Below are 24,334 nucleotides of genomic sequence, written 5' to 3'. Positions count from 1 at the left end.
AGTTAAACAGAAAAAAATGTATAATAATACTTGATGTACTAATTATAACATTCTCGTGTTCTTGTTCATTTGTTCTTGGCTGACTCAAAAGTCACTTATCAAGTCTATCTGACATCAGCTTTTATAAAAATAGAAAATAAAAACAAACAAACAAAAGAGTATCATTTTAGCAACTTTAATAGCTTTGCCAAACTTTAATCACTGGGGCTGAAAATTTCCATGATAATTGTCTGCCTTGGCCTGTACAAATTTAGTTCAAAATTGTTCATAATCACACTCTAATAATAACAGCTACAGAAAAGCCCATAGAGGCATTAATAATTTTGTCTTTAGAATAGGGCTTGACTAGCTTGCAGCAAATACAGCACAGTCACACCCCAAACAAAGAGGGTAAAGCAAAATTCTGAACAGCTATTCACTAAAACAGCACCATCTAACCTAAATACTGAATCACATAGATCAGACAGTGTTGCCCCTCAATAATTGCACATGATGATGTTGTCCAAGGATGTCATGTAAACAACCAACTTCAATTCTTCCCAGCTTTACATGCTTGAACGTGCAATGCCTTTGACTGTGTGTTTACATGTGTACACTTGCACTCACACAGAAAAGCAACAAATATACAAATCAATAGAAACAATGCATCCAAATGGTGCAAGTTTTAGAAGAAAGCACATATTACCTATAAAGGAAAAATTCAAACTGTTCACCTAATATGAACATATTAGTTCCACATTCTGTTATTTGGCAGTACCATTCAGGCTCCATAAGATGGCAGACCTGCATACATTTACCAGATGTTGGTGTAGTGACACTGCTGTAAATACACTGCTTTTAAAATGGTTGGTTTAAATGGATGGGGCATGTTTTCAGCCAGAATGTTTTGAATGTGATATATTTAGAACTGTAACGAATTCTGCTCACTGCTGCCTTTGACATACTCCCTGATGGCTCTGGACAGGGTCTACACAGAGCACCCATAAAAAACCCAAAATGAGCAGCAGCATCAGAGCTGATTGATTGGGGAGTACCATAACTTAATCAATTGAACTCTTTCTAATAAACATGTAATTGGTGTTTATTTTCATTGATTCATTCTAGAACTTTTGGTCAAAGTAAGGTAGCTCTCAGAATAGAATTGCTGCCCTGAACACACCAAAACTTGAGGTTATCTTTTTAACAGTCTGCTTTACAGGAGACTATTTGGGGCAACAATGACTTTCCTGTTAACCCTGAAATTGGTATATTTCTTTCCCATTGAATGATGATGCCATTTCTAAAGGCTTTTTTCAGGTTCTCTGATATTAATGTAGTTCTATTATTTGTACAGTCATTATAGTAAATTAATAAAACAAATTTGTTTTATGAGTCATATAAGGTGGTTGTGGAGAATACTCTGGAGAATTCTGGAGAATACTCCAGAACAAGGTGATGCCTTTACCACTGCTTTATACCAATTTCCTGTCCATTTGTTAAAACTATGGTTTTCAAGCATGAATTTTTCAAAAACATTATCATACTTTAAATGACCAGGCAAAAAATGGAATGAGCTTGCAATCTCACTTTTATGTTTGACTTCAGCAAACTCACACTCATAAACGTTATAATTACACAGGCATATAATTTTCCCATAAAGGTTTCATTGCACTTGTTCCACTTGGCTAGGATTACAAGGAAAAGTGGCTAGATTGTTTTTAATATTTTGGAAGAGTTCTTTGGAAAAGAGAGAGTAAGAAGTGTTCATGCCAGTAGGAAAGCAGTTTGTACTCAGTAAGCTTGTGAAAAAGAAGTCACAATAATTTTAAAATAAAAACTGTTCTACTTCCTAGTAACAAATGGAATAAAGAAAACAAATTACCAAGGAATTTAACTCCAAATCCCTCCACTGGCACATTGGGTTAGGATGAAAACTTTCACTAGAGTCAAGAAATTGGACTGTTATGTTCTTATGCAAAATTTGCAATTTTTTTCATATGTAAACATGCTCTTTAGTAATTGCTTAGCAATGAAACCTTATTTCAAACACTGCTCCCTGACACATTCACGGGATTCTTGCTGACTCACTCTTAGAGAATGGGATTTTGAAAAAGAGCAATGAAAACACTCCAGTAGCACAAATACTAAAGAATTGAGATAATCAGTGTCTGTGACCTACTTCTACCTTTAGATGGCTACTGTATCAAACTTCACGGATGTACCAGGAAGTTCTTGCTGGTTTGCAAACCCCATTGTTTTTAAAGCAGTCCTGTGAGCTTCTTGCTGGTGCAGAAATGGCTTTGTTATTTGTTTGCTTCTGGTTTATTTATACTTGTTTCAATCAGAGCCATCTACAGAAACCCGTACAAGGGGCTATGGTATCTCTGCAGCTGCTCAGCCGGGCTGCGGCAGGTTCTGGCCAAGCCCATGGGGGCCACAAGTCCCAGATGGATGGAGGCCAACGCCGCGTACCTCGGCACAGCTTCGCGGCGCGGGGCTAATTCTGCAGAAGCATCTCTGTGTGTGGCGAGATTTTGCGGCGTTTCAGCGCGGTGTTTGGGCGCTCAGTGCCCGCACAGCCTGCCCAGGTTCCGCTCGGAGCAGCGCTGCAGGGGCGCTTCTCTCACCGGCAGGACACGGGCACAACGAGCAGGTTTGTACTGCCACGTTCGGCACCTCTGGCACCGTGTTGTGGAAAAGGAACGAGAAAAGAGGCTTTGCCTTTCTGCTGCTTTTTCACGTAGAAACGCAGCTCTAAAGAGGTCACTGACTGAGGAACAGTTTCTTCCTGCCAGCTCTGGCATATGAGCCAAGCAACTGCTCGCTGCGGCGGCACAAGGAGGCGGGAGATGCAGCCGGGACTGCCGCTGCCGCCGGGAAGGGCCGTGCGCCCCGCGGAGGCCCCCCAGAGCCGCAGACGAGCGCGGCCTTTGCCGCTGCTGCCGGGAAGGGCCGGGGGAAGGGCCGTGCGCCCCGCGGAGCCGCCCCAAACCCCGCGGAGCACCCACAGTCCCGGCCGCCGAGCGCGGTCATTGCCGGCGGGGCCGCGGCCGCCCCCGGGCGCGCGGGGCACGCGCAGCGCGGCAGCGCCACTGACGCATTGCAGGTGCGGCGCAGCCAATCAGCGGCCCCGACTCTTGCCAGATAACCATTGCGGAGTCCCACTGGCCAATCAGGCCCTCCCTCGCAAAGTGCTGCCTCAGACGTCTCAGCACCGCTTCCGTCGGGCCGTGCCCCAGCGCGGTAACCTTCCGCGGCAGGATATAGGTCCCGCGGCAGCGCCCCGAGGCGCGCGGGGAGGGATCGGGTACCGGTCTCGGCCTCGGTCCTGCGGAACCTGGCAGGGCGCGGGGTGCAGCCGCCATCCCGCCGGTAGCGACGGGCTGCCGTGTCCGCCGCAGAGCCGTCCCGCTGCGGCCCCGCTGCCCGCGGGAAACGGGGGAAACGGGAGACAGTGTCCCGCGGGAGGCTCCGGGAAGGGCTGGCGTTCTGTGCTGTGATGCCCGGGCCCTGCTGTCGATTTAACATTAATCGCCATCGGCACTGTCTGATGCAGAGCGGGACAGCCCGCAGCGCCGAGTCGAGCCAAAGGCTCCGTTCGGGCGAATCCCAGAGTGCCTCCGGACGAGCTGCGTGTGCCAGGCCGGCACTCGCCATTGCGAGGGAGGGCACAGCTGAGGGAGAGCCCTGCAGTGCCTCTCGCCTAATCGCGAGCGTCGCCACAGCATTTGGGAGCGCCGGCAGGACCCGCAGTGCTGAGCGGGAGAGGGGCAGCCCCAGCGAGGTCTTACCAAATAATTTGGATCTTCCGTGGCAAACTAAAGGCCCCGGCATATCGGCAGTTACTGCTTTACATCCTTGATTTGGGATGCCTGGTTAAAAATCGTCGCCCTTCCCCATACCCGCTGACCAAACGATAACCAGGTTTATGTCGAAGCGCAGTTACGGGTGTCGCTGTCATGTCGTGCCCAGGCGATGCTGCCGTGCGACATTCGCTCTCCCGAGGATGCTCCCGGGCCCCGCTGGAGGCTGAGGAACTCGAGCGAGGATCTCAGGACTCACGAAATTCTACCAATAACAATTTTTTTCAAGAATTAAGATAGATGACTACCTGGCACCCAAGGACCCATCATGGAGCAGAGTTTTTTTTTTTTTCCCACAAGCTTGGGGGCCAGCAGCATGGCCCTGAGGAAAGAACAAGATGAGACAAACTAAAGAAAGAAGTGGGAGGAGGAGTAGGAAGATAATCTATGTTTAAGTTATTTAACCCCATAATAATAATAACAAAATAGTCTATTTTGAGTCTTTTGCTTTTTGCTTATTTGATGCGGAATATCTTGTTTCAGTTATATTTTAGTTGAGAAGGTTGGTGCTCTATAAGCCCCTAAAATAGAATGTGGAGATAGAGGCAGCAGAAGCAGAATGGTTGCCAGAGTGAAATGATCTGGAGTGCTGAGCTCTGCATCAGCCCACACACTGGCCCACCCCAAGGACAGTGATGCAGAGAAGTCTTAGATGGTGCTCCCTGCTTGGAAAAATGATGTCAGTATTGGCAGACCTGAAACTAAACTGAAGGCTAACCAAAATAAACTCATTAAATGTATTTCCCTTCTATCATTAAATGTATTTCCCTTCTATAAAGCATAAAGAACTCATTCTCCATGCAGTGCACCTTTGTGTTAGGCTTGTGCTCTTTAATAACAGCACTGCTGACAGCTTCACAGCCAGCACATAACAGTGCACTTACTAAATATAAGTACTTCATTAGCATCAAGCATACTTCAGCTACCACAGAAATAACAACAAATAGCCATACTGTGGGGAAGGTCAATGCTGCTTGCCAGGAAAGGTGTGCACAAAGTGCTCCATGCCTGGGACAGACTGGATTTTTAAGCATATTCTTGTTCCACACAAGCTGATAGCTCGGAATAAGGCAGGCAGAACAGAGATTTAATTAGGCAGCTGATGTGAGCTGTACCCTCACAAAAACGTGGGGCCCATGGGACAGCTCTACTTTTCTGGTTTACAAAGATGGGTTTTCTAGGTACCATTTCTGGAATTTTAACAATGATGGGAGGTGCTTTAGGATAGAGACAATTCCTCAGAAGAGGAGTTCCTAGGTACCGCCATGGAAGGTTTCCTGGGGAAAGGCAGTCCACTGGCTATCTGACAATAGGCTACAGAGACTGGAATTTATTTTTTACAATTAGTGAGATCTGATACTAGAAATGCATCTCCTCTTCAAGGTTGTTGAAAAGTGTAGGATTTTTTTCCTCCCCCAAAATGGTGATTAGGCAGTTACTTCATTATGAGGTGGGTTTAGTACTGATGCATGTACAAGCATAAAATAGTTGTCCAAAGAAGTGTAATGATTCCGTAGTTTTCTTTCTGTACATAAGACAAATGAAGAAGAGTATCACCTGGCAATGATTGTGGCTTCCAGCATTGGTAATTTGGGATGCATGTGTAACACTTCCCATCTCAGGCCAGCTCTGTAGTGTGGCAGATTAGAATAGTGGATGTCTCTTGGATGCCAGTATTTGACATCCATTAACTCAGGTGGTTTTGATCTTGTAGTTTCTTATCCTAAGATAAGATTCTTCTACCAAACTGATTGAAACTCCTTGATTTGAGTGTGTGAGAGAAAGAAAGGGAAGAATAAATCCCTAACTGGTGCAAATTAACATGGATTTATTGACTTCAGGGCATGTTTACAGTTGCTGAAAATCTGTACCAGAAACTATGATTCTGATTTAAAATTATGATCACCCTGGAACTGCATATGTGGTGTTGTTGAATTTTTGACCTCTAGCTGCAGCATAAAGACAGAACAGGTCCACCTGACCCAAAGAAATTTTATTTAATGTAGACTTACTACAAAACAACAATTTGGCCATTAGAGGATGTATCTGGGGATTTTACATACCTGTTATCAGATATATTCTTATATATTTGTTAAATTTATCTGGGACTTTTATTGCAAAATTGATGTCCTACTTTGCCCCATGGGAGTATTCAGATGAAAATAAATTACTCACGGACAAAGAAGAGGTGTAAAAAACAATGCAAATGGCTCATTTAATAATTTTCGTTATGTAAAAAAGCAATCCTGAGTATCTTGGAACATTTTTTTCTATGTTAAATAGGACAAACTGAAATGAGAAACAACATTACTGGAGTTGAACAAACTGATTTCCAGCCTTTTTCCAGGACTTAAATTCTGAAGGCTATTTGTTTACCATTGGTTTTTTATCCCATTGTAAACTATATATTTGTTCAAAATCTGTAGCCAACGGCAACAGCTGTTCAGCTTTTATCAGTTCTAATGTAGATATTTGAACCTATAAAGGAAACCAGTTTTTGGCCCACTCATTTTTTCAGCATATTCTAAAGCAATAAAATGCAAAGTCAAGCCATCCCTAGTAAGATGAATCTGATAAAAAAATTGGTTTATTTCTTGTGTTGAATCGCTTCACATTTAGAGGAATCCATCTACTGAAATTAGAATTTTTCCTATCATTAGAATGACTGTTCCCATATGTAGCTTTCTATACAGAATATTTTAAAATATATTTATGACAAAAATATATTACTTTTTTTGACAGATGTACTAGCTGGAATCATTGTCAGAGAATATAGTTCATGTACATGTATCTATTAGTGAAGAAGCAAGACCTAAGTATGCTTCACAATGCTATGTAAAAACATTAAATACTTAGCAAACACACACATAAATATCTTTCCCTCTTCTGCATTTGATTCTTGAAAAATAGTGGATACAATCTGGCTTTTATCTGTAAAAACACTAACAGTAACAAAACATAGAAAATGGAACAAGTAACTTGTTTATATCATGAATCATCCAGTGTTTACCTTCCTATAAAACTGGCAATTACAAAACCTGGGAAGGAAAATCCTGTTTTCACATACTCCAGTGTTTCTAGAGAACTGTTCATAGGACTGTAAAGAAGGTTGGGACTTTTTTAAGACTGTGTGGAAAAGTTTTGTTCTTTTTTCATTTATTTTACATTTCAAGTGTAAAAAAAAAAATAGGAAAAGGCACTTCAGTTTAAAAGAATTGTTTTGTGATGTTTAATCTGCATGATGCATGACTGAGGACATGTGTGGGAGTGGGCCTGTAATTCCCATCTTTCCAAGTCCTTTTAAAGTTGGATCTTTAAGGTTTTCAACACAAAATACCCTAGGTTTAAAACATGAAACTTTTCAAATTATTGGGCCTCAAAGATGCCAACTTACATAACTATGTGGAAAAGGATTCACTAATTTAATTGAAATGTATAAATAATTTAGTTCTAACTAATGGTTAAATCAGTTTTATATCCACCATCTAAAACTTTACAAGGCAACAGACACTCAGTGTAGGTAATAACCACTGATTATTCAATTACATAGATGGCCTCCTAACACTAAATGCTCAGTGAAAGTCTGTAATTGTCTGTGATTCTGATGCACACCAGTGGGAATGAGACAAATGTAAAGAAATCACAAGCATATGAAAGATTGGGGAGTTTGTGGGTTTTTAATTTCCTCTCTCAGAAAAGAAACAGTTATCTAGAGGAACTCATATGTACCCATTGAACAATGCTCCAAGGTCCAGAACTTTAAGTGTTAAGGTGAAAACAATTTTTATTTTCACATCTTATATAAATGTGGTCCAAATCAATTCTGTTCTAGCTTTTTATTTCAATGGAGTCCCACCCACTTATTTGCAATCTTAGCGGAGCTCACAGAATATAAGAATACTCGCTTAGATTTTCACAGCTGCCAGTGGCGTTTAGAAACATTAATTTTTGTGGAAATCAGTCTCCCCCAAAAACATTGCCTATATGAAGAGAATTTTATAGAGGGTAAAAAACTGTTTTCACATATACCACCAGAAGTCCAGTTGCCTTGAAAAGCAGTACAACAAACTTAAACCTAGTTTGGGTAGCTCATGCATATAACTGGCAATATTATAGCCATGAAAGCTAATAAGTAATTTTTTTCCAGTTGCACAGATGTTGAATGCATATATATATTTGATTTGGGCTTCTTGTACTTCTAACTTACTACAAAATAGCTATCTGTGCTTATCAACATAATATCAGCCCTCCCCACCACACGTTAAATGATATGACAAACTTCTGTTCATTTCTCACATCCATTCTGTCAGGACAGATGTCTGTGAAATGTTTTAATTTATTTTCATTGGGGTTTTTTTAACTGATGATGTATATTTAATATGAGAAAACCAGTGATACATGTGTGGCCATGTTCTTCAGTGCTTATGTTAACAAAGCCAAAGCTGAGAAGCACACCTTGTATTCAAGTAGTAGGGTTTATTATTTATGGGGGTTCTCAACAGAATTCCTCCTTGTATCTTAGGCTGTTCCCAAAAACTGGACATGTTATGTCTCTGCTGAAACAAAGACCAACACCATAATCTTACTATCACCTTAAGGCAAAATTTAGGAATGTAATACTAGGTAGAATGGTTGCAAGTCTTCCACTGCAACTAATAAATTAATAAAATAATATTTTCTTACTATTACAGCTCAAACTCAAGTCAACAAGAGCATGCTTGGAGAGTAATTTAGAACAATAAATCTATCCAGTCAAAGCTCATCTTAGTAGCTGTTGCACAGCCCTCTGCAGCAACGAGATGGCCAAGTTGTGTATGGTGTCAGGCACAAACACTGAGCAATTCCATGGCCCAGTCCAGCTCCCACTGAGATTCAGGAGATGTTGAATGAGACTGTAGAAGGTCCTGGCAAATCATCTGACATTGTATGTCATTGGAATGACAGGGGCATTTCTTGCCTGCCCACAACTGAATGTAAATTTTAAGGGAACAAAGAAAACTGATCCAGATCTAGCTGTACAACTGATTGCAAGCAAATTTACAAGGAGCAGGCAGTTTAAATGATTTTTTTTTCATTAAATAAGCAGCAAAACATTAGTATTCTGTTTTGTGTACATTTATTGCTGCCATATGTCACATTAGGAAAAAAAATTCCCCTTAGTCAGAATGGTATTTTGGAACATGAGCTGTGAAATATTTTCAAATTCAGAGTGATACAATTTAACAGAAACTACTGCAGAACATAACTGTGGTACCTTAATTGATCATCCTGAAATTTTTCTTAAATAAACCAAGATAACTATATTCCAAACTACTTTAAAAGTAACTTTATTTTCAAATTCCATTTTTAATATAAATGAATTCTTAACATGAACCATCAAGAGCTAGGAAAAATAGACACGAAATGTTAAAGAAAAAAGATACAGAAATAAATGCACAGCAGTCCTTCTACTCAAAGGCCCTGTTAATCTTTGATAACATTCACTGAATGTGACCGAGTGGCTTTCTACTTCACATTTCCAAGTTTCACCACGTATGTCCAAACGCTGTAATGTTGATAGTTTGTAAGAGAATCTACATAAATTTTAATTACTTGTCTCATAGTCTCTTCTCAACAGATAAATCTAATCCCTTCCCTTTTTAACAAGTGAAGGTTTGGATCAATGCAAGAACATATTACATGCACTTAAAATTAACATTAAAGGGACTGAAATAAGGCACCCACATTCTAAACTGTCACATTTAAATGGTGGTAAGATTATTCTCTTCATAATATCTTCAACCTGCCATGTTAAAAATATTTTGGCCAAAGACTGCATTAGCTATTTATCTTTGCGAGATAATCATACAAATTTATTAGCCTAATATTTATGTAGAATTCAGTGTTTTAATAATAAGGTCTTCGCCTGTGTAAGAGCAGCACAATGAGGTGAATGATTTGTCTGTGAACATTGTTCTTCACACATCCCTGTGGGACTCAGGAACTTCCAAGATTCACTTACCCAACACTCTTGTACCTCACACCAATCAAGCATTGTGCCATGTTTTCAAGGAAGAAATTAAGCTAGGAAAATAAGAGCTTAAAATGGTTTGTCTGGTTTGAAAACAAAAGATCAATTTTCATGTTCTTGCATAGCAAAAAAACCCCAACAAACAGCATCACCACTTATTAGTTAAAAAAAATGTATTAAAAATAGGAGGCTGGGCATTCCGCATCTAAAATGGAAGTTGTGTATAAACCTACCCTTTGCAGACTAGCCAGCTGCAAATCAGTTTTCTGACACCATTTCATACACTTGTTCCTACACAAATGTTAGAATGGTTTGGGGACCAAACTATGACACATTAGATATGCTATTTTGTTTGCCATGATAAATCCTTCTAGATTGCGACCAGGTAACTGTTGTGTTTGCCAACCTATCTCTGCTTTCAGAAAGGCAAGCAAGTAAATTTTAACTTCAGTGGCAGAGCTTCTGAAATTGCTAAACAAACAGACCCAAACTGATTTTGCTTTTATTTCAAACACTGAAAGTATGCAGTATTTTTCAAAAACAGAAAAATAGACAAATGAACTTTAGATTTAGTGCTATCCTAGATTTAGTGCAAGTTTATCAGAATTATGACCACACTGGATACACTGCTGGCCTCCCAGTCCAGGGACAGGCCCAAACTAGAACATTCAACTAAAAGTATCTTACACTACAAGGAATCTCAAAATGTAGGGAAACTTGTCATGAATGGAACTAAAATCTGAGATTCCAATGTTGGGTTCGTGTTCATTTGTGCTTCCATAGCTATTAAAGGAAGTACAGTGTGAATGCTACAATATTTACTTATGTTATTACCAGTTGGTGAACAAAATCCTCAAACCCAGAGCAGAGATGAAGAAACACTTGTCATCAGGACATGCTTTTGGGGCCTCTCACTTGCAGCTTCTGCCGTTCTCATGAGAAGGGGCTGAAGCGGCACCTCAGGTTGCAGACCATCTGATTCTGGACTGAATTTTACCATCATCTGGGTTTTGGTGCTTGGTAAAAGCCCTACGGTTAATATAAAGGCAACTGTGGTCGCTTCAACATTTGAGCTTTACAGTCGCTGTCACACCCGCCTTGTCCCCGAGAAAGAGAAGTGCTTTATTAACGCTTCTCCCGTCGCGGGGCCGTCCTGCCCTGCAGGTGCCGCGGGTGCTGCCCGGCCGCCGGGGATGCTGCCCGGGACATCAAACAGCGCCAGCTCGGGCGCGATGCCCTCGCTCGGGGGTCCCAGCCCAACCCCTGCGGGGCCGCGGCGGTGCGGGAGCTCCCCGCTCGGCGGAGCTTGGCCACGGCCGGGGCCGGGCGCTGCGGGCCGATCGCGGCGGGGCTGCGGGCCCGGGCTGGGCTATGCTGGGCTGGGCGCTGCGGGCCGATCGCGGCGGGGCTGCGGGACCGGGCTGTGCTGGGCTGGGCTGTGCTGGGCTGGGCGCTGCGGGCCGACCGCGGCGGGGCTGCGGGACCGGGCTGGGCTGGGCTGGGCTGTGCTGGGCTGGGCGCTGCGGGCCGATCGCGGCGGAGCTGCGGGACCGGGCTGTGCTGGGCTGGGCGCTGCGGGCCGATCGCGGCGGGGCTGCGGGACCGGGCTGTGCTGGGCTGGGTGCTGCGGGCCGATCGCGGCGGGGCTGCGGGACCGGGCTGGGCTGTGCTGGGCTGGGCGCTGCGGGCCGATCGCGGCGGGGCTGCGGGACCGGGCGCGGCCGCGCGGGGAGGGAGGGGAGGGGCGCGCGCAGGGGGCCGGGCCGCGCGCCGCAGTCACCTCGCACATAGCGCGCCGGGAGGAGGGAAAAGGGCCCCGCTCCGGCGGAGGGATACAGCCCCACGTATATAGCGCGGCGGCGCAGGCTCACAGCCCCAGCACTCCGCGAGCCGCGCCGGGAGGAGGCAGCAGCAGCCGCCGCTCGTGGTCGCGCAGTTCGTGCAGCCGCCGCCGGGCCCGCCATGGTAGGGGGGCTCGCTCGCTGCGGGGCGTGGGGGCTGGCGCGCAGGGGGCTCGCAGCTGGGCCGGGGACGCGCCGGTGGAGCCGGGCTGTCCCCGGGGAGGAGCGGCGGGTGGGGGGGAGCCCCGCGGGGGCCCTTCCTCGGGGTCTCTGCGGGGCGAGCGGGCTGGTGGGTGTGGGCGCGCCCCTCCACCACCCCGCAGCGTTTCGCGGGACCGCCGCGGAGCTGCGGCCCTTCCTCTTCCGCCGCTCCCTTCCCCTTTCCCCGGGCCTGCCGTGTGGGCGCCCCGGCCTCGCGCCCTCCCGCCCCGCCTCGCCTTCCCTCCCCTGCGGAAAGGGCCGGGCGCGTCTCCCCGCGGCCGCGGCCCTAGCGCCGGGCAGGGCGCGTTGCGGGGCGGGGCGCGGGTCTGCGGGCGAGGATCCCGCTCGGCTCCGGCACCAGCTGCACTGCGCAGGGAGCGGGGGGGCGGCCGGGGGAGGGCACCGCGCTGCAGCTACTGCGCCCCCCCATCCCCCAAAAAACGCAACGGCGGCGGCGAAGCCCATCGCTGTCTGCATTACATCATGTCTCCTCCTCTTCCTCCCGGCCCCCGCGCACCCCCCGGCCGCGGGGGACCGGGGCGCAGTGCGTGTCGCTCGGTTGGAAGCGGCCCAGCGCCTGCATGGGGGGCTCGGAGCAGGGCGTGCAGCCTCCCCTCTCCCCGGGGTCTGCGGGGGAAGAGCCGCTGCCTCCACCGCCCGGGGGAGGGAAGGGGATGGGGAGGGAAGGCAAGGCTGCCTGCGGAGCCCGGGCGCCCTCGCGGCTGAAGGATGAGGATGTGGTGTGGCCGCCGGCGGGAGAGGGAGGGAGGGGAAACGGGGACGCACTGCAGCAGTGGGTGGCTGCTGGCCGGGAAGGGCGCCTGTTGCGCCGGCGGGTGGCGAGGCTCCCGCCCTGCCGGGCCGGCGGAGCCTCCGGAGCACATCGCATCGTCCGCCGGGCGCTGCCCGCGGGAGAGAGCGAGAGGAAGGGCTGGGGCTTTCCTGGCCACTTCTCACTTTCCACGAGAGCGGCGAAACAGTTGGCAGGCTGACCTCTAATCGCTTTTTGGCAATCTGGGTGTTCCTCGGCGCTGTCTCTCCATCGCCCCTTCCCGTAGGAGAAGGCTGACATCACCAGGACAGGATTTGATGACTTGGCTGGGTGGGGTGATGGCTCCAACCCTGGGCATCTTTGTCCTGTAGCTGGGCGAGCGGGCAGTGCCTGTTGCTCGGGAAGGTGAACCCTGGGCCGTGTAGGGTCGGGTTGCGTGCATCGGTCATCGCCGGGTCTGCGAATATTTGGGATTTTTTTGTTTGTTTTTTTGTTTGGTTGGTTTTAAATTTGAAATACGATTTTTAGAAACATTTACTGAGCTCCGACTAATGGGGCAATGAGCTGGTGCTGTGGGCTGGTGGAGGTTTTTGCCGAGGTGTGGCTCTGTTTCCTGTTCTCCAGGGCACTGAGGCTGTTATGTAAATTCCTTAGATAATCTTTAAGTAAAACCTCGCATTTTCTGGAAAACCGCAAAGAGTGCAGGAAGTCGAGCTGGATTTTGAACACAAGCCTGCTGTTATTAAAGAAGATTTATTAAATTTGAACTCTGTCTTTAGCTGCTGGTGTTTCTACCCTTTTCTCCCTCCCCCTGTGCACTGTGCATATGGGGAATTGTTTCATCGTTACATACAGACATAAAAACAAACAAAAACCACTTCCCCCAACACCTAATTACGGGTGAAATCTGTGTATTTTTCTTAATATATAGAGCAGATTTTCAACTCTGTCCTATTACCCTATGCATGAGCTTATCAGATTGTGTACCTGATTAATTGTTGTATTTGTTGCGCTTTACTGCAGTTAAGTACTTTTATAGTTAAATAATAATATTTTAAGACAAAAAGGGTTACAAGCTGCCTGCTTTCTGACCTACAAAATTCTCAGCTTTGTTAGTAAAAGAGGTCCAGTAAAACAAATTTAAAAGGAGTTAGTGCCCTTCTGGTTAGTGTATTCTCCAGTATCTGTGATTAGGCATCTAAAGAATTTTTTTTTCTTTTTTAATTACTAGGAAAGGGTATATTTTTCTGTAAAGAACTAGTTAGCTGCTTTGAGTCCAGGCAGTGGAGGGTTTTGTGATGCTCTTGCCACAGATAAGGAAGAGGCTTCTGGAAGGATGCAGCTAGCAGCACAATTAAGCTCTGAAAAGCCCGTTTAATTGGCTACTGAGCTGTATAATTTTGGATGCCTCAGTGACCTCTTGGTGCGCAGAGGGTTATAAGCAGGTATTTTAAATCTTACCACTTCAAATTATGTTTAAAACAACTGGCATATCAGGATCAGGCACCTTAAGCTGCTTGGCTGAGTGGAAAAATATGATGTATGAAAACTCTTAAAATTAAAGAGATGGCAAAAATCTCCATAATACCGAGTTGTAATTCCTCCTAATATGCCAGCAGAGCCCTCTCTGTGGCGCTGACAGAGGGCTGGTGGTTGCTGGGGTGCGGTGGGGAGGGTGGGCAGGGCTGGAGCAGTGGGCGGCACAGCAGCCCCCGCGTGTTCGATGCCCCCACGCAGTGCTGGGACACTGCACTGCTGGCAGGGACATGTGATGTGAAACCCCAAACACATGTCAGTAAGGATTTCATGCCTCTGTGGCCAATTGCAAGGAGCCTGCCCTGTGTCCTCTAGACCAAATTGGATTCACCAAGTTGCAGGATGACATGTCTGCTGCTTCATGTGCAGTTCCAAAAGAAGTTAGCTTCTGTGCTTTTGGAGACAGCTGCATGGTCTAGGTGAGTGGAGTCTCCTTGCAGAGGCAGAATTCTGGAGTTTGAAAGTGGCTTGTGAAAGTAATGATAGATCACTACTGAAATTTAAAGAAAGGGCCTCATGGCTTGACATAGCTAGAAGTGAACAGTATTCTAAAATGTTCTGTTCTTCATGTAGGCTGATCAACTGACTGAAGAACAGATTGCTGGTAAGTGTTTTGATGAGATTTTTTTTGTGCTAACTCCCGTGACTAAAAGAAAATACATTATCTCAAACATAATGAAAAAAAACCTTTGACAATTTTAAATCTGTACTAACACTGTTCTGAAAAGCACTCACTTGAAACCAAACTAAAAAAACCCCAACAAACAAAAATGTTCTGGAAGATTACTGGTTCGTTGCCTCTTAATTTAGACTGCTTGTTCCTTGGACTGCAGATAATGATATTTTTTTAGACTTTCAAACCTGAGCCAAGTACTTCTAAATTTCTTGCAAACAAATAATTGCTGGATTCAAACATATGACTTAAGAGTCAAAGCAGACCTAGGTACTCTTTAATACAAGTGAAGATAAATTGGAAGTGAATTGGCAATAAATAAACCTCAGATGGGTTTATTTCATGTTATTATAAGCCAGTGTCTTTTATTAAAAACTTTTAATAAAACTGCCTGTAATTCAGGCATTATTCGGGAGCATCATTTTACCTTTTGAAGACCAGTCACTCACTTGTGGCTGACACTATTTTCTGTTGTCTGGTGCCTTAAAAATAGGTGATAAATGACAACTGTTAATGATAATGGTAAAGGGAACCCAGTGGGTCCTTTCACTTACTCCACACAGCTGCTGTTATGAAGCAACTGCCTCAGGCAAGATGCAGATGCATAAAGTGCATTATAGAGTTGTAATGCAGATAATAGCCACATGAAATAAGTCTAAATATACTCTGCAAATTGTGTTGGTACTGTAAGTAATTTTTTAATTGGTATTTGGGTGTGTTCATTCTCTCAATACATGGACAGGTAGATAAAATGAGAAAAGATTTGGAATTTTATCAGGCATTGTCAGTGGAGTGCATTTTTAATATGTGATTTTTCTCCTGCTCATGATGTTACTAAACATGGGGACTGTTTCTGTCTCTAGAATTCAAGGAAGCCTTTTCCCTGTTTGACAAAGATGGTGATGGTACTATCACAACAAAAGAACTGGGAACTGTCATGAGGTCACTGGGTCAAAATCCAACAGAAGCAGAATTGCAGGATATGATCAACGAGGTGGATGCTGATGGTAAGTGTTGGAAAGGCTCTGTGATCATCTTAAATAAGTATGACCTCCACACCTGGGCTTAGACTGCGTGGGGAAGACTCTGTGACTGATCTATTACAGCAGTTTGAAAATGCTTGATAGAATCTGAACTCACAAGGTAGTCAAAGATGCTATAACAGTATTAGTGATACTCTAAAAAGGGAGAATGGGCAGAGACCAAGCTATGCCATTTGTCTTTAATATTTTATGGGTCACAGGCTTCCTATTGCCGTCTGGCTTGCCCTGACCTGATGTTAACCTGTCTTTCCATCTAGCTTTTCTGTTTGTCCTTTGTCAGCCCATGTTGGTCTTGATAGTTTTACCAATGTTTGTGGGTTTGTCTAAGGCAAAAAATGTGGTAGGACTGGAATAGGGTTTTCAGTTCTTGGAAGTTTAGCACAACAGGAAGAGACTATATAGTCTGTGTAATGTATTAGACCTGTAATAGATATGGGGGGAGAAAAAACCCTGCCCATATCAAGACTAGCAGAAGTATTTTAAATGTATGCCAGAAAGGGTAACAGCATGCTTTGTTTCTGAAACTCAACATAGGCTAACAGTTACAAAAAGGAAAATACCTTTCCCTTGGTCAGTGATGTCAGGCTTTTGGTATTGTGTTGGTTGTGATAGTAATTTTTCTCTAACATCTTTGTAAAACCAGAGTGAAAGTGTATTGACAAAAGTATAAATTACCCGAGTGTCAGGATACATTAATTAAACTACTTTCTTAAAAGTGCAAATTGACCTTAATTGCTTAGTCTTCAAACGTCAGGGTTTGCAGTGGTGCATAGTTCGTGTACAGTGGCTCCTCCAGGCTGCAGAGCATGAGGCTGTTCTGGTAGATGTAAAACAAGAGGGGACTGAGGACTTTAAGTGTGTCTGCCCATCTGTTTACATTTGGTTTAGGGCAGAATGCTTTGCTGTTATTCTGCCTGCTCATTGAGGATTTTTCAAAGCTGAGTATGAGATGTATTCATATTTGACTGGTACCTAAAGCTGGCCATGGTGATAAACGACTGTGTGTGTCTTGGGCTGGAATCTCTAGGATATGAGGGTTTTCTTAAACTGGCTTTATTTAGCCTCTGCTATATTTACATAATGAGGTTTTTATGCTTCCTTCAAGCAATGGGAAGATCCTAGTTGCACAGTGAACTATTTAATGCTGGTTTTTTGAACTATTTAATGTTCTTTTTTGCTATACAGAGCTGAATCCTGACTGTACAAATCTAGATTCTTCCATACTGCTTTTCTCCTAGCTTTGAGCAGCTTGAAATTTACATTGTTACTTTTAGTGAAAAGTTTAAAAACCTTAGGGATGACACCTGGGTGTTAACCAGGGATTTTCAGTTTTGCAGTGTGTGTGTATCTATATATAGCCATAGGAACACCCACACCTAAGCTTAGTGGTAATAACAAAAAGTGACAGCTTTTCTCTTGTCACTGGAATTTGAACATCCTTGTTGCCACTTAAAATGGTGCATTGCTTTTGTGTTGTACAACTTGGGTTGATAAGGTAGTTGATTTTTAGAAAGAAGCAAGTATTTATGAGCAGTGAAGTGTAATTCTGCCTACTTTTAGATAACCTTGATTTGTAGTGCCAGCTTTGTAATACATTTCCTTCTGGACTATCCCCACAGCAACTGAAAGATGCTAAAGAAAGTAAAAGATTGATTTGTTTGTTGTTAGGGGTCTGGAGAGAAGGCAGCAGTGATTTCATTATGCTGAAACAGTGGCTACTGCACACTGTAATACCAAAAAAGGCACTGGTAGCAATCTAGAGAGAAGAAGCAGTTCTTCTATAATAGTAGTTGACAGAAAATCTATTAATCTTGTTCCTGGCTAAGTAAAATGCCATCTTCTTTTTTTTTTCTTTAAATTAAGAAAAGCATGGAAGTTTAATTTTTGGAAGTTTCTTTTTATTAAGGCAATGGCACTATCGACTTCCCTGAATTTTTAACCATGATGGCCAGAAAAATGAAGGACACAGACAGCGAGGAAGAAATCCGTGAGGCATTCCGAGTCTTTGACAAGGTATTAATAAAAGTACAACTACTCTTTAGAAGCAATAATGATGTCTATATTTTCCCCAGTGTTTCTCTCTTGTCTAGAAGGAGAAAAAGTCCTCTACTAGAAACAGAGCAGGCAGGGACTGTTCTGAAAATAGAATCAGGACTATTGCAGGCTGGTTCTGCCTGCTTTACACAACAGTTCTAAGCTTAGGGCTCACCCATGAGGGAAAATTTCTGGCTTTTCCTTAGGAGCAGAGATTAGCAGAACTTAATGCTTGGGAGGATGTTGGTTTTTGAAGGGGTATGGGTGGAGGTGGGGGGATTTTTCTGTACCTTTTGACTCTAGAGGAATGGGGAAACATTTGCATGGATTCACAAGGTTTCATACTACTTTATGGAAGTTTTTGAAGTCAAGATGATGTCATGAGTATTTAGAGGTACATGAAGTGTTGCATGTTCTGTTTTCAACATGTGAACTTTGAGGTTGCTTTCATGAAAACTTGAGGTTGGCTTCCTCCACCTTGTTTAAGGATACCTGGGCATATGTCAGTTTTCTAGAATAGGGTTCCCCTCTTTGGATCGTTTGGATGTGACAGATGTTAGAAGAGAATTGTATTGAGTAGCAGCCGGTGCAGCTGTGAAGCTGATGCACATGCATGTATGCAAGAAGGCCTTACTACAAGTTTTTATAGAAAAAAGGGTCAATCTCTAGTACTTTGCTAAAAATATGCTAGAAGTTGTTTGCTTAGTACTTCATCCACCCTGTGGGGTTCTTTCAGACTCGTGTTCAAAGCCACTGAGGTAGGTTATCTCTACTGGTCATGGCCATGGCCTGCTCTAAAATAGGGTATTCTTCCAGTACATGGAATTTCTAAAGTGGCTGAGGATAAGCTTTGGATATTACTAAAGGGGACACTACTTTACAAATGTTATTCTCTTTTTCTTTTTTTTTCTTACCCCAAAACTTTATGTAACTCCTTATGAGTAGAATTAAATGCCACCTTTGATTTTGTTCTATATTATCTAATCTAAGAAGCCTGACATAGCCACCTGCACTCTGATTATAGAGCTACTGTTAACACAGAAAAGAAAGCTGGCTTTATTCTTGGTGGGGAAATGAGTCTCTTTTTGGCCTTGCTTAGGCAGCAGAGACTATAAACAAAAACTTTTTTCTTTTTGTTTCTATGTTTATTTTTGAAAGCCCTTTAAAAGCTTTAGAAACACTTTATCACAGCTACAAGCCAGGCATGCAGTTGTTATTGCAGCACAATAATTGTATAGAGGGATATGGTGTCATGCAGGCAGTGAGACTCTTACATGCTGCAGCATGTTCAGTGTGCCAGGGCTGTGCATCTGTCCCAAGTGCCATGAGGCTGGTTCAGAAACACTTACCGGAAACCTGGTTGTAGTTTCCAAGTTAATCAGTGTCAGGATTGTTGTTCATGGTCTTGTGCAACTCTTTTCTCACAGGATGGCAATGGCTATATCAGTGCAGCAGAACTACGTCATGTTATGACAAACTTAGGGGAAAAGCTAACAGATGAAGAAGTAGATGAAATGATCAGAGAAGCAGACATTGATGGGGATGGGCAAGTCAACTATGAAGGTAAAAAGATGCTTGTTTTTACCTGAAACCATTTCTCAGACTGAGGAAGGCTTGTTGCATAGGGCATTATTTTTTGATACTTGAGATGTTCGTTTATTTGCTTATCCACTTCTGTGGACAAAACCTTCGATGCAGTGAAAGGCACTTTTTTTTATGCCACCTGTGTTTAAGACATTTTTGAGTTGAAGTACTCTGGAGGCAGTAAATCACAGTGACTTTTTTATCTTTTCAGAATTCGTACAGATGATGACTGCAAAGTGAAGAGACCTCCTTTACACCTTTTTTCCTCTAGAAGAATCAAATTGAATCTTTTACTTACCTCTTGCAAAAAAATGTTCATTTATTCATTCTGTTTCTGTATAGCAAAACTGAATGTCAAATTACCTTCTGTCCACAAACTGCATGTAATGGTTGGTGGTCCTGTCCCCAAAAGATAAAGTTAAACATCAGTTTTACAATATAAATAATCGTACTACCTTGAAAATAAAAAAAAGGAAGCACTTAGTGAACTCAAAAGTTCCATTTGCTAATGACTATTACACTGTTTGGGCTGGCCAGTTTTTCATGCATGCAGCTTGACAATTGAGCACAGTCAGACATGTGTATTAAAAGGAAAAAAACAACCTAAAGGATCCACTCTTTTGTTCAACAGTGGATTCTAGCTCAATTTGTAGTATAAATTGTCATAGCTGGTTTACTTTAAAATTGGTTTATACCTCAGGATGGTATGCAGCAAAAAGGTTGAAGGATGCAAAACTAAAAGAAAATGCCCTAAAGGTTGAATGGTTCTCCTGTACGTCGCAGTGTGCTCCAAAAATATGATGATCTTAACTATGGATGGCATGTCTGTGTTAAAATACTGGTTTAACATTGTCTGCATTGCACTATAGTGAAACGGGTGTCAGGCTGTTACCGTTCACAAAATTTTTAAAAGAAACCTTCACCAAGGGAGCATCTTTGGACTCTCATATTTTTAAAACCTTCTGTACCATGACTTGGAGCTGGCGGAGTAGCCTGTGGACTTCAGCACAACTATCAACATCGCTGTTCAAGATATTACAATTTATGTCCATTCCAAGTTGTAAATGCTAGTCTTTTTTTTCCAATAAAAGACCATTAACTTAAAGGTGGTGTTAAATGCTTTGTAAAGTTAAAATATATATATATAATTGAGATAATAAACCAAAAAAGCAGTAGGAGGGAAGTGTTTCTATGAATGACTTGCTGCTAAATTATAATGCACATGTATGCAATAAGTTACCCCCTATCTCTTCAAGATGGCAAGAACTGACCTCCTGTAACCCAAGACCTTTGCTATAAATAAATGAACTTGTGCTTGCCTTTCATATTACGACAATGTTAATTTAGTTGGTCTCAAAGTCGTGTAATGCTGACTCGTCAACTATCAGCACAGAAGTAACACCTCATTTCACTACAGTGGAGAGCTCTGAGCATGCATGTCAATACTGGGGAAACATGTATAGGTTGCTTATGTGTTATTGACAGGTTATAGGAACTAGTTGGAGAATTTAAACAGCATGGACTTCATAGATATCTATGGTTCTCAAACATGCCAAAAATGCATTTATCTACCCACAGAAAGAAAACAAAAGGACATTTTACAATATGTATTAAAAATACCAAACTAAGCCTTTTTGGAAACCGGGGCTATTATGTCTTGACTTACCTTCTCAAACACTTGCATGAATTTTGTGGGGTGGAGAGGAGAACTAGGGTTAATTTAAAAAATTATCTTGTTACTTCTGCTTTGCATGCACTAGCAGTGCTTAGTCATTCCAGTTCTCTGAATAAGTGTTCTCTGATCCTTCAGCTTCCCCATGAATGAGTGGCAAAGCAGCCGTGTGCACTCTTCTTTGTCTGAAAGAAGAATGCTTTTTCTCTTTTTCCTTTTTTTTTTTCTTAACAGCACAGCCTCCATGTGGAAGGCTTTTACACTTGGGAGGGAGGGACTACTGCATAATTACTTGACTGTAAGTTTGTTTCCAAATGTAACAGGGGTTGCAAACCATAATTGCTTAATCGCGTTTGCTTTTGAAGAGTATTGATACTATCTCTTGGAAGAGATGTAAGTCTCCATTCATCCTGTCTAACTGAGGTGCCTGCGTTAAGAACTTGGTTGCTTGAAATACAGCTTTGCTCAGTGGGGGGTCAAGAGACACCTCCAGAAGGCAATTGAGACTATCTGCCTTCAGTGATATTTTTATTTTTTTCCTGGGGGGGGGCGGGGGGAGTTCTGGGTGACGAGGGACCCAGACACCTTAACCAAGTGCCTAAAAGTTAGATGGGCTGAATGTAGGCAATTGTTTAGATACCCGTTTGTTGCAAAGGCTTATTGCTGTGGCTGTGACTGCTGTCCTAGCAAATGCCACAATGATGGGAATGTCTGACTCCTATTTGAAAGTAGAGTCTTGCATAGCAGCTGCAAACTGCTACTCCAAGTAGTGTGTGAGAAAGGCTGCACTGATTCTGTAGACCAGCTTTTAAAGAAAATATACTCAAGAGACAGGCAAGGTAGGAGCAATGGTTGCAGCTCTGAACTAGTTACTTCTGCCTGAGTGTGCAGAGATTTTGTCTAGTAGGTAAATGCTTCTTACCATCTATCTGTCATTCACTCATGGTTGGTAGGGTAGTTCATTTAAGAACAGCTGCTTTTAGCTTATTCGGTGTGTCCTGTGCTTGCTAGCAGAGACCTCATCCTGCAAGAGGTTCTTGGCTTGATTAGAAATTGTCTGGCAGTGTGCAGTGTTGGTATGCCCTGTAACTGAATCTGCCTGGAGGTATCTAATTATTAACTGACTTCAGTACCACATCAACCTCGAGTAAATGTATCCTCTGTACAGGACTTTAGCTCTGTTCCCTTCTGCATAGTGAGTATCTAGAAAATGAAATGGTGTCATCGAGGTATTTTTTAAATTTTTTTAATTTTTTTTTTCCTGTGAGCGTGTGTGTGTGGCTTTGGCTTTTTCCAAATGTGAAAGTGTGGGCTGGATACACTTGGTGCATGGCTTAGAAACATGGGACTGGAAAGAACTTCCTGGGTCATCAGATCCAGTCCCCTGCTATTGCAGGCAACCGTGTCATATAATCCTTTTAATAAACTGATCAAGCTTAAACACCTGCTTGTAAGTGGCTTGTTTTCATGGAAGTTCTGTAACTCATGTTGCTTTCAACTGATGCAAGTAATATATGAAATATGAAGTTAATCAAAAGGTCCTCCAGCTTAGCTTTAGGTTTATCATTACAGTTATCTGACTGACTTTCTTGAACCTGTTATTCTTTGCACAACACTCAGGAAAGTGTTGAATCTTTACACTCCCTGGCTATGAATAAGAGTTGGTGTGCTTGCTTATTTTTTTTAATGGAAAAGATGGATGTCTGGCTTGTTGAAACCTGTTAGATATGTTAACTGTCAAGGCAAGAAACGATTGAGTTACTTGTATTTGATACATAAACTTAAGGTTAGAGTATACATAACCATTTTTAAACACATCAACTTGCAGTGTAGTTTTATATTTAATACTGAAATTGTACTGCTAAAGTTTAAACTGCTGTTAATCATATTCCTCTTCTGATCATAATGAAAAAATAAAGGGTAAGAAAATGCTTAACATAGATTATTCATTATCATGCTTATTTTATTAATAATTCAGGCATTGAAATGTCTGCAGATATGGGGCATCTGTTTGCTGGGGTGGGGTGGAGCGAGGGCTGGGGAGGGTTACTGATATGGGAGAAAATTCTTACCCCCCCCCCCCCCCCCAAACCATTTGTCACACTTTTTACAGCTTGAGAAACATAGGCATTATAAGAAGCTTCAAAAAATTACCCTATACCTTTATTAATGATGCATTAAGTGCACGTGTAGGTGTGTCTGATTCGTGTGTGCAGTGCCGTGGCTCAGTCCCTGTGCCCTGCCCAGGTGAGTGCAGAGCAGGGTCAGGCTGCATTCTGGTCCCTGTATTGCAGCAGGGATGTGGATGTGTGTGATGTGGATGCAGATCCTTGTTCCCAGATGACACCTTCCTAAACTAAAACCACACTCTTGGGGTTTAGAAATATCAGAGTTAATACTTGCTTTTCCTCTACCATGAAACTAAACTGGAGTTTTTTGTGGTTTTTTTTTTTTGGGGGGGGGGGGGGAAGGCCTGGGGGGGGAGTGGTTGTTTGGGGGTTTTTGTGTATTGTGTATTGGTTGTTTTGCTGGGTTTTTTTCCTTTGTTTGTTGTTTTTTTTCAGTTTAATGACTAAGTGAAATGGGATAGGACTGTGGCAGAACCACAGCATGTTCTTCTGATGCACAGACATCAAGCTGTCAAGTGAAGAGAGGCCATGAAGGCTAATGCCATGTTTCTTCTGACTGACATTTAGGAAATCAAATAGGATACTTGCAAATAGAGCAGGTGGACCTTTAAAATCAGTAAGACAAACACACATAAAGTTGTGTGGGAATTTACATAACAGGGCTGCAATTCCAAAATATTAATGATGTTGGAGGGTTTTTTTAATCCAAATACAGGATTTTGAAGTAATGAGTTAGATGATGAATTGTGTAAAGAACTGGAGTTTCAAAGATTCTTGATGTTGTTTGCTATAGAAAATTTGTATGAAGGCTGAAATACTTAATAGATTTTCTATAATCTAAGAGCCCCTATTCAGTGAGTATTCAGAAGCATTCAGAGGATATCTGAAAGAGTTGATAATTTCCTTGATAGTAATAAATCAAGTTTTGAACTTAAGTGGACAAATAGTCCAATAAATAGCAGAGCTGCTGATTAGGTAGACACTAAGAGGACCTCTT

General features: G+C 43.1%; 1 protein-coding gene across 1 annotated transcript; it reads left to right on the top strand.

The window, feature by feature from the left end:
- Window positions 1-11,659: 11,659 nt before the first annotated feature.
- CALM1 (calmodulin 1) lies at window positions 11,660-23,150 on the top strand. Its single transcript, XM_071557678.1, has 6 exons — window positions 11,660-11,817; window positions 14,776-14,806; window positions 15,739-15,882; window positions 17,825-17,931; window positions 19,380-19,515; window positions 19,748-23,150. The coding sequence occupies exons 1-6, from the start codon at window positions 11,815-11,817 to the stop codon at window positions 19,774-19,776; spliced, it is 450 nt and encodes a 149-aa protein (XP_071413779.1). The 5' UTR covers window positions 11,660-11,814; the 3' UTR covers window positions 19,777-23,150.
- Window positions 23,151-24,334: the final 1,184 nt, after the last annotated feature.

Source organism: Pithys albifrons, chromosome 6, assembly GCF_047495875.1.
Source record: "Pithys albifrons albifrons isolate INPA30051 chromosome 6, PitAlb_v1, whole genome shotgun sequence".
Classification (NCBI taxonomy): domain Eukaryota; kingdom Metazoa; phylum Chordata; class Aves; order Passeriformes; family Thamnophilidae; genus Pithys; species Pithys albifrons.
This window is presented reverse-complemented; position numbering and strand designations above follow the sequence as displayed.

Bases quoted from the DNA above. Each gene is read 5' to 3' on its own strand.
- CALM1 (XM_071557678.1), top strand. The intron at 14,807-15,738 runs GTAAGTGTTTTG...TTCTGTCTCTAG, and splicing joins GACTGAAGAACAGATTGCTG to AATTCAAGGAAGCCTTTTCC. The intron at 15,883-17,824 runs GTAAGTGTTGGA...CTTTTTATTAAG, and splicing joins CAACGAGGTGGATGCTGATG to GCAATGGCACTATCGACTTC.